The 10,925-nt window shown below is 38.1% G+C and overlaps 1 protein-coding gene across 1 annotated transcript in view; it reads left to right on the forward strand.

The window, feature by feature from the left end:
- Positions 1–10,385, forward strand: part of TPH2 (tryptophan hydroxylase 2) — a 49,938-nt gene extending 39,553 nt beyond the window's left edge. Inside the window, exons 9-11 of the mRNA XM_059816738.1 lie at positions 2,661–2,756; positions 9,992–10,125; positions 10,211–10,385. Coding sequence (XP_059672721.1) covers positions 2,661–2,756; positions 9,992–10,125; positions 10,211–10,385 — 405 coding nt within the window. The remainder of the gene's footprint in view (positions 1–2,660; positions 2,757–9,991; positions 10,126–10,210) is intronic.
- The last annotated feature ends 540 nt before the right edge of the window (positions 10,386–10,925 follow it).

The raw sequence follows: 10,925 nt of genomic DNA on the forward strand, positions 1-10,925 counted from the left end.
GTAGCAGGCAGATGTATTTTATCATCTGGTCATTTTGTATGCATTTTATTTGAGTTAGTTATACTGAGAGTGCAAGTCTGATCAATACCGAAGGTAGGCTTTCATCAGCAAGTGTTGGCTCATAAATATGACTCCCTTTTATAATAATAGTAATAATAATTTTTCAACTTAAGTAAAAAAAGCCTCCCTCTTTGTGTGCTGTCTATCCATAAAGGAGGAAGTCAAATCGAGGTCTCCCTTTGTCTTGTGAACACCCTACCCCTGGGCAGCAGGGATTGCTCTCTCCTGTGTCAGTGTTAGCTCTCTGCCTTCTGCCCCTTCCTTACCTGTAAGTGCACATCTTCAGGGGAGTGGAGAGCACTTCTCTTCCCTCCCTCCACTGGCCCTATAGATTGCCGAGTGGGCATTCTCCTGGCAGCAGCATGACATCGGTTTGGTCCTTCTCAACATGGGGAAGGTCTACAGTAAAGGTGTCCCACGTAGGGGGACAAAGTCATGGCTGCTCTTACAGATCTATAACAGACAAACACCAGACCCCCCCCTTTTTAGCTGCTGTTGGTTTTAAGAATGAAAATGACCATCATCACTGTGTTTTATCAGGAGCCCAGTCCTGCTGTGTATCTGTCAGGGTGTTCATGTTCAGAGCATAAGAACTACTACCTGATACGTTCTTTTAAGAGAGTTGAGGGGGAGGGGGCAAATTCAAAGATGTTAGTGGGATTTAAGTGAAAAGCTGAGTGGTTTGTTGCTGACAGTGACAGCATGTATAGAACCAGGACTGTAGCCTCCTGAAGGTTTTTCTGGCAAAATATTTAGGGAGGGAAGCTAAGTTTGTACTCTTCTTGGAAGTAGGTCTCTCAGCTTCACTCATCACTCCTACAGTGATGCCTTTATCATTTTGTGTACTTGGCTGTTTGTCCCTGAGATGTCTTTTTTTGGAAACCAGTTGTCTTGGCCTTCCTCTAAGTGATGACATCACCTCATTGCATCTAATGAAAAATTTTATGCCAGCTTGGCTTATCCGAGTCAATAGCAAAGCCAGAGGTGGAACTTTGATTTTTTTTGTTTGACAATTTTGTGCTTTCACCTCCTCTTGTGGATATCTGTGCCTTTTTCTGCTGTGATGGAATCTGATTCAAGACATTTGAAGTCACTGCAACCTTTCCTTCTTCCCAGCTGGCTTAGCAGGTTTGGATTAGACACAGGGCTCATGTTTTGATTCTTTTTTATTACACCCTTCTGCATAGTGCCATGCTGCATGAATCACTAGCTCTACAGGAACTTCTATGAGAGGCAGAGAAATGAATCATTTCTCAATTTCTAAACATTTGTTGAACTTAAAAGAGCTGTTAATTTCTGCTCTTTTGCATTTAGTATGATACTCAGCCTGGAAGAGTGGGGGTTTAAGGAGGAAATGGACAAAAAAAAAAAAAATCGTGTTAGGATCCATTCTCAAGTTATTCAGAAAAACTTAAGATTTAGTACCAAATACTGGGTTGTTTCTTATCCTAAATTCATATTTCCTGCGAGGACATGTAAATCTATTAGGTTCAGTGTAGTTACGTCCCTTTGCACAAAACCGGAAATTGTCAGATAACGTAATACACACACATATATATATATGTAGGTAGGGGTGTGTGTGTATATATTTATATATGCAGTATTTTTGTATAAGTTAGAAATCGACTTCCTAAAATCTTCATATGTAGAAATAGTTACTAGCTTAGTCTCAACTGTTTGATCTAACATCAAAGAGCAATCTTGATGGGTCATAAGAAAACCATGCTAAAACTCAGTACCATAGGAGCAGAAGTGACTGTCTTTTACATTTAGTGGACAGTGGGCTATCTGTACTTCTTACGGTCTTCCTAACATTTAACTTTGTTGGGTGGATACAGCAAAGTTAGATACAGTACTGATTTAGCTGATTTAGCACATCTCTTTCACAGCTTCTCATCAGTTTTACAGCTCAGATACGTTACCTGATTGAATGTAGACCTAAAGAACAATTGTAATGGATTGGTCAAGTGAACTCATTTGACTCACTGTAATTTTCTTTCTGTAATTTAAGAAGCCAAGTGGTATATTGGTTCTTCATTTATAGCAGAGTAAAATTTAGTGAAGATTAAGACCTCGGCTCAAGAAGGCTCTTAAGCACATACATATAAGTAAGTTCATTCTAACTCAAGACAGCACTTACATACGTGCCAGACTTTAAAGTGGCATCAGCTTGAGCTTACAGCTGAGTGCTCTGAACTAGATCTCGGAGATCTTCAGACATTCCTAGACAGGCAGACCAACTACCTTGCAGGATTTTATTTTAAGGCACCTCATTTATTTCAGAAGGTTTGAAAAATCTCTGCAGATTACTGTCAGCACCTTTGATACCTAAATGATCTTGCTTGTCTGTTCCTAATTGGCCATTGCTGTGAACTGCTTGGGTGCCCAGAAAAAAAGCAGAATCTCACATTTTTGTGCAAAACTCCCTTACTGCAGAACATGACATTTGAAGTGCTTAAAAGCAATAACATACTTTATCTGAATTTATGTTAAAGATGTGAAATCTTGAAGAAGTGGGGCAATCAAGTGAATATGGTATCGATTGTCATTGCTGAAGTGCCTGTTTGCAACTACACTATACGTATCTGTATATTTTACAGTGCTATTTTTTTACGATTGAATTTGGCCTTTGCAAGCAAGAAGGACAACTACGGGCTTATGGGGCAGGACTTCTGTCTTCTATTGGTGAATTAAAGGTATGTGCCCTTAAAGCAGAATCAACTTTCTTTTAATCTTAATAAAATAATAGTTGTATGTAAATATTTTGACTTTCAAGTAACAGTTAAAGTTCTCAAGATAAAAAGCTTACTTTTAAAATGTGATATTGACCTAAAAGCTTTGTTTGAAATATCAGCTGGCACTTGAAGCATGAAATGGATTTGTAAGGCCTGAAATACCAAAGCAACGATAAACTACAAAACATATTTCCATTTGAATTTGCATTTCTTGTAAAAGGAGGCTCATAGGTTCTAACAGGTAAGGATGCCTTGGGCTCTGAAAGCTTTGCTTACAAGAGAAGCATATATTTTTAATACACACAAAAAAGTGTTTTGAAAATAGACATGATTCTGTTGTATGTAATCCAATGTATTTCAATGGATTAGTTATTGATATTAAAAGAACAACATTTATTAAGATCCTGATTCAGTAGATGAATCATATTTAAAATTAAGAAATGCATAGAAACTCATGCTAGACTTTTGATGTACATGCCTATGTGACAATACATAGAGCCCTATTCTTATAAAGGTGAAAGTGTTTAACCTTGCATGGTGTGAGTAGTTGTATTGGATCATTTGTTGCCTCTTTTTATGCCTAGAAAACATAGGGAACAAACAAAAGGTATTTTGCACAAGTGTGGTATTTTGGAACGTAATACATCTCTGTTGGCAAGATGGGAGGGAAGGGGAAGGAGAGGGAGGAGTACTATCTTCGGGGACCCAAATGAACTCTTGGTGGCTTTTCAGTAAACATTTGGTTTTAGAAAGCATATATAGAGTAGTATTTACAAACTGTTTTGCAATATATTTGTTTATTTGTGTTTAAACATCTTCCCACCCTCCTGGGCTGGCTTTCAGTGAACTACCTGGCAGTTTAATAGAAGTATCTCAGTCTCTTTTTGCTGTTTGTTTCATCTGTAATTGAGAATATTAATGGTGATGCATTCTGTATCAGCCTGGCAATATTTTATACCCACAGTGCAAAGACGGTTAAATGCAAACAGATGAACATGTCCACTTGTTTTCCTCTGGCCCAAGAACATGCTGAGCCTCAAATTCTGTGCAGGATTCTGCAGAGAATCAGGCCTTTTAGTTAAACTAACAGTTACGGTCATAAGGTGATGACTCTGAAAATACCGATCACATAATTTACAAAATTTAAGGGCATAAAAGCAAGGAAATGAATAGTCAAGAACATAATAAATCTTCTACCATCAATGTTATAAACAAACACGTTATTCTTGTCAAGCGTGCATATTTTCTTACCACACATTTGTGATCCCAAATATGTGTTCTTCACTCAGCAATAATCTCAGAGTATAAATGCAAAGAATAATCCTTTTGAAAAGCAACAGTAAAAATTAAATAAGGTGCACATTAATGGACTATATTGATCTGCTTCAAAGGTATGGCCATATATATCATAATAGTTTTGCCATAAATAAATACTTTTCTATTACACTACGTATATATTTCATAGATGTGAAGCCAGAAGGGACTATTAGATCATCTGGTTTGACCTCTTGTGTATCATAAGCTAATAAATTTCACCAGATCTTGCATATACTGAGCATACGCACTTAAGTTAGACATTTCAGTTATTGAGAGACAAAGCACTTGTGTGCAGCAGGCACAGAACAGCACCATACCACAAATAGCCATAGTCTCCATGAAGGAACTGATAAGGTGACAAATGTCCGGAAAACCTTTGTGGGACTGTGCTCCAGGGTAGAAAAGAAGGTAAAAGGTAAGGAAAAAAATGCAAAAAACTACTGAGTTTTCTGCTAATCTGACCATGGGAGAAACTGTTTCTAGAACAGAAACCTGGCAGTGAGTGTGCTTCTTGTCAACAAGATACATCAGGCAGGTGCTTAGGAAAGAGAATGTCTGGGCACCCATGACATTGGTGTACAGCCTTGCATCAAGCCATTGCTGGTCTCTGGTTATTTCCTGGGAAAGCAACCTTCCTTACCTCTGCCGTTATCTCCTAGTACCTATTGGGAGGGAAAATGTCTTCCTTGACCTGAAGGTGTCTAAAAGATGATGCTGATATAATAGACTGTAGCTGAGATCTTGATGCTATCAATATCTTGATTGTAACTGAAATGCTAATGGATGGCAGCAATTGCTCTGAAAAGGATAACAACAATAACAGCTATTTCCGTGGTGAGTGGAGATGAATAGGAGACTCAGACTGCATGGCCATGAAGTCTGACCCTCATGTGTGCAACACCCGTACTTCTCATAGGAGTCAGAGTGAAGAAGTTCTTCCAGAAATAACTACTGCCATCTTAAGACAAGGGCGATTGTGTGCCCATAGTACCTTCTATGAAGAAGTTCAAATACTTATTTATACTTGTCACTAGGAAGGTAGATCTTGTTTCAATGTTGAATTTTGCTGCCTTGACTTTACAGGCATTTGATATTAATATGCTTTCGTGAGCAAGAAGAAAAGCCTTTCTCCAGATGCCCTCCCTATCAGCTCTCTTTTCAATGCAACAGTATTCACAGGAAACAAAACGGTGGCCAATTTTATGTATAATTTCTAGAAATTTCTAGAAATAAATGAGTCATACTATTTGCAGGGTGGAAGTACCCAGCAGTATTTGGTCCTTTCAGATGAGTGAATAGCTTGTTCAGTCATCCCTGTTTCTATATTACACTGCTCCACTCTGCAAATCTAATCAACAGCTTTAGCAACAAAGAACTAGCAAGGGAAATGTGGGCACCAGCCTATCAATATAGGATTGTCTTCAAGTCTTTTTCCCCACTCAGTATTTAGACTTCAAATTTCAGATACTGAAAAATGCAACTCCTGATGTGCATGCTATGGAAGCATCAAGCAAAAAAAAATTTAAAAGCACAACAAAATAAGGAGAAAGAGAAGATTAAAAATGAAGCCTGAGGGAAACGAATAATATGGTAAGTAGTTATAAAATGTTCTGCCTAATATAGTCAGGTTAACTCTAGCTAACGCTATTACACAGTATATATTTGGGGCTTAGAGATAAGGCAGAAATAATGTACATTTCAATTATTAAAACTATTTCTAAAAGGCAGTCCAAATGTCTTCGGAAACCTTAATCCATTTACTTTGTATGATGCTCTCTTGAACTCTTTCATTAAAGGAGTCTCCTATCAGCTTCAGCTGGCTGTAGATCAAGTGATAAATCCCTGTTATATGCTTCTATATTTAACAGAGAGGTAGAATTCAAATCTTTCCGTATAGATTTTTAAAGTCAAGTACAATATCCAGTCATATTTTGTTTTAATGATAATTTATGTTAAGAAGAGCCAGCATTAGCCTTTATAACCAAAAAGATTCAAATACAAGTTTTGGCTCTGTTTTCTGAAGAGGATGAAGATGATGGAGAAAACAACCCCCAGATCCTAGATGCTCATTTTAGTGCTCTTTTTAAATAGAGAGTCTTTTCCTTATTAGTCTAAACAATATATCAAATTATACTGATGAAATAAAAAAATTCTGGTAAAATCAGAACACTGTCAGATTTGCAACCTACGTTGGAGATAAGCAGAAAACCATTTAAGAGCAGGTTTTCCAAGACTCTGTGTTCCCCCCCGGAATAACAAGGCATTAAAATCAGTACTGGCACACAGAAAACTTCTCACCTGTGTTCATATACTGCCTTCCTGTAGTCCTCAGTGCAGTATGCATAACTCATCTCAAGTCTTCCCCTTGCTAGCTGATGCTTTTGTTTTTTGGGTTTTGGGGTGGTTTTGTGAAACTGAAAAGCTCCGAGTTGTATTATTACACTCCATTTTTTTAATACTCAGAGGAGAAATTACAAGACCAAACTCTTTTTTCATGTGTCAGTAATATTGGTCAATTAGGAAATAATTCGTGTTTGCTCAGTGCCATCTGAGATGCGCCAGCATGCCTGACCAGCTCTCCAGCTGCCATTCCAGAAACGTGTAAGTCTTCTTTAGGTCCTCTGCTATATCTTCCATCCCTGTACAGATGCATCAGACATCCTAGGCCCCAGAGACCTGTGGTTAGGTACCTCAATCACTCTCTTAACCTTTGATCTAGCAGGGAGTGGAGGCATTTCTTTAGTGTTGTGCTTATTTCCAATATGGGTAGTTGTCTAATTCTTAAGCTGTCCAGTTGTCTGATACTGCTACTTTTCCTGGGAATCAGTAATGATTCATTTGGAAGTTTCACTCCAAACTCTTGTTGCATGAACTGAAGGAGTTCACAAATAGCTGTATTAGCATAAGCAGTACAATTTGTATGAATGGACCATTAGAGACAGTTATCACAAATCCACAAGGTAGTAAGATGCTCTATTTGACCAAAAGCTATTTTCCATATGATTGTTAGCCTTGACATCTCATTGGAGGTGGATAACTGAAGAGGTTTTTGATGGAGAAATCCATATTGGATACTTACTCATTTGAGTTCACTGAAGAACTGAATGTCCAACCAAACCATAAGTGAATAGCATTGGTTAAAAAAAAAAATACAGGCCTGAACTTAAAAGCTTTTGGACTCAGCAGAATGAAGTTTTTAATTGAGATTCTGTACTTCATAATGTTGAGAGTGCCAAGGACCAATATTTTAGAGCACTGTAATGTTTCTGAAAAAAACACTACTTCAACTTTTAGTCAGTGTCCTGACCATCCTAGTTCACACTAGACAATTTATGGTCTGTCTGAAGGTTTGTCTACAAGCTCAGTTCAGTTGTTGAACTCTGGCGTTGCTGGTGTCAGCATATCAACTCAATAGTAGACGTTACAGGCTCCAGGCTGCAGAATTTGAAAACACCATCTGGATTTGCAAAGGTGTTTCCCATTGCTTTGGTAGCCATGACAATGCCTACTTGATTCAAGAGCCAAAAGACCATATTCTAGAAGGGAGATAGGTATCTCGAGTGGGAATTCATCATAATTTAGGCAATTCATTCCCAAACTGCAATCCTAAAAATAACTGATCAGTTGTCACCTAACTTTGAAGGCATGTCTGAATTCTTTACCCTCTGTTTCCAGGTTGCGTGTTTCCTGGTGTCTGCACATCCCAGTCTCTGCAGAGTTGCTTTGTGAAGCAGCAGCTCTGCTCATGCATAAACTAAACTGGGATCCAGAAAGTAGGAGTCATTTCATATAGATAATCTGAGAATAACCAGAAATTATTTCTCAGAGGACATCCACTGTGATGATAAAGAATTAGCTTTTGCTTCTCTTTAAACTCTACCCTTTTATAAAATTAGGGCTCAGTGATTAGAGCAGTTGTTCATGGTGTAGGAGCCACAGGCTGAATCCCTTCTGGCCTCTGATGGCTTCAATCCCAAGGAGTAGGCCTGGCCCAGCAGAGGCCGTAGTGACTGGAGGAGAAGAGGAGAGGACAACACGGTCACGCTTTCTGTTGAAGCTGTCACAGTACAGGAAAGAATCCATAAGCCAGAAGAACTGATTCAGTTCTAAGAAAACATGGCCCATATCACCATCTTGATTCTCTGCACAGGGCTTCACTCAATCCACTTAGAGTTTTAAAACTCTGTGCTTTAGGCATTTGAGGCATCAAGTCTCACCTGGAAGTACAAAGGCACCTTAAGAGGAGATGGTTTTTATCTACAGTTGACCTCCTAGAGAGCCTATGATAATTCCCAGTCAAGAAAAACAAATTCATTTCAATAGAAGGAGGTAAATGCCTAAATTTACAGGCACTCAATCACATCATGGCTCTGGAAGGAGAAAGTGACAACAGACAGGGGCCTAATAAGGTGAGCCTGTTGCTGCAATCCATTTAGAAGAGGATGCTGATTAAGACAGACCATTTTTGATTTTTGTTTTCAAACCTGTTTAACTGATGGCTGGCTAGAAACAGCAAACCTTGTGAGAAATGAAAGATACATACACTAAAGAAAGTTAATTCCCTGACATTTAAAGATTCCATGCATTAATTTTTCATGTATTTATTTTTGGAGAGAGAGGAGGTGGGAGGAAGAGGTTCTTGTTCCAGTTTTATGTTCTGTTATTTGGAGACTGCAGGTTGAGAGCTAGTGTGATATTTTCAGAGCCTTTCACAGGGATTTAGGAATGAGCGTAAGCAAGAGCTCAGATAAAAGGTGTGGTGAATACCTTAAGGTTAATACCTTACTCTGCTATAAAGAATGTCCATGCAGAAAGAAAGTAAAGAAATCAGAAGCACCTTTGGACCTCAGGGATCTGCTCCCTCCCTGTCATTTCTCTATGCTTTTCATGCACATCTTCACTGTGGATAGATATTAGGGGACTAAAAAAGGTTGAAAGTTGGCCTAAATATGCACTCCTTCCTTACCTTGTACTTCGGTACAGAGCACTGAGAATGAAAATGTGTGCTCTAAAAGTTAAGGTAGATCCAAAAGCTAATACAAGTATTCAAGTGGAAAGGGGAGCTAGAAAAACATTGTGTTGGAAAATGTCTCAGTACCTGATTTTCAGTTTTGAAACCTCTGTGTCCTTTCTAGTGGCTTGTGCCAGTCATGTGAAGAGAAAGGCTAATTCGAGATGTCTTCTCTGTGTAGCAGCATTTGATGCCTCATCTGCCTAGTGTCTGCTCTGTACTTATCTATGCCTGTTTATTTAGTTATTTTTTCCTTGCAGTACTATATGGAGCGTTATTGCTCAGGTGTATGTGGCAGAAGGGTAATGCATTTCATCAGCATGCAATAAATGGGTGTTATTTAATGGGTTTTCAGATATATAGTTTCACTCTTAAACTCACTGTCAGGAAAATAGCATATGATTTTGGCCTGAAAATGTAAAGCACAGATTATATGAATGGTTTGGTCTCAATTCACTCAATTCACCCACCAAGACAATGATCAATTCTGCCAGTTAAGCGACATTTTGGGGACGCACATATTTGTAGTTGTATAGATAATTTTTCAGGTACGGTTATTTGATGACTTTCCTGTTTCCAGCTGAAGATTTAGGCCTGTATGCCTATATGGCAGGTGCATTTCTAATCTCCTCGTTATTATTTTAATAATTATTTTTTGGAAAAAATTACTCTCATAAAAAGAGCTTTTTTAAGTAACAAATGATTTCTTCTGTTCAAACTGAAAAACCACTGTATGTAGACCAAGAGAGGCTACCAACTAATGGGAAACATACTGCACAGCAATATAAAAGCTGTATATATGAACAGTTGTATAGATACACAACAGTATCAAAATACGGTTTAACAGATCCTGTGGTGTATTTTGCAGCATGCTCTCTCTGACAAGGCCAATGTGAAAACATTCGATCCAAAGACAACCTGTTTGCAAGAATGCCTTATCACTACTTTCCAGGAAGCTTACTTTGTTTCAGAAAGTTTTGAAGAAGCCAAAGAAAAGATGAGGTAAATTATTTGCCTAATCTAATCTAATTTTCTCTTCTTTAAGTTGTCCAAAAAAAAGAGGTGTTAATTTTCTTTTTTCTTTCAGGGACTTCGCCAAATCAATCAATCGTCCCTTCTCTGTGTATTTCAATCCATATACACAAAGCATTGAGATTTTGAAGGATACTAGGAGTATAGAGAATGTTGTCCAGGACCTCCGCAGCGATCTAAACACTGTATGTGATGCTTTAAGCAAAATGAACAGATATTTAGGGATTTGATATGTGTGGCACTGTGGTTTGCTGTCAGTTGCTTTTTCTGTAGCCAGTCTAGTAACATCACATGATAGGGCTAACTTCTCAAACCCATCAATTTTCCCTTTACAGCTTGGCCTGTGGCTTGCATCATTGTGTAGCTATCTAATTGTAATGTGCAGACAAACCAAGGCAATGCTAATTAGTAAATGCAACATGGAATGTGGCAGAATATAATCATCAATTCCTCAACACAATGTCATGTACAAGTACACCATTAAAAACTTGTCTGGCAATGGTTTTATTTTCATAAGATGTTTCATTTCAATGTATAAGAAATGGTGTTGCTGATTTCATTAAGTCTGAGTTTATTTCTTTATAATCCCTTCCCTAAGAATCCAGAAAAAATTATTTGCAACATTTTTCTTTGTAAGAGAATCTGTATTTCTTTCTATAGTGGTGAAGACAATGTTTCGCCCATGTATCTGTAACAGAACTGAGTGTCTCTTGTGACTGGAACAATACAATTTATATACCAATGCTGAGATCAGGAAGACTATGTATCAG

Source organism: Gavia stellata, chromosome 4 (genome assembly GCF_030936135.1).
Source record: "Gavia stellata isolate bGavSte3 chromosome 4, bGavSte3.hap2, whole genome shotgun sequence".
Lineage (NCBI taxonomy): Eukaryota > Metazoa > Chordata > Aves > Gaviiformes > Gaviidae > Gavia > Gavia stellata.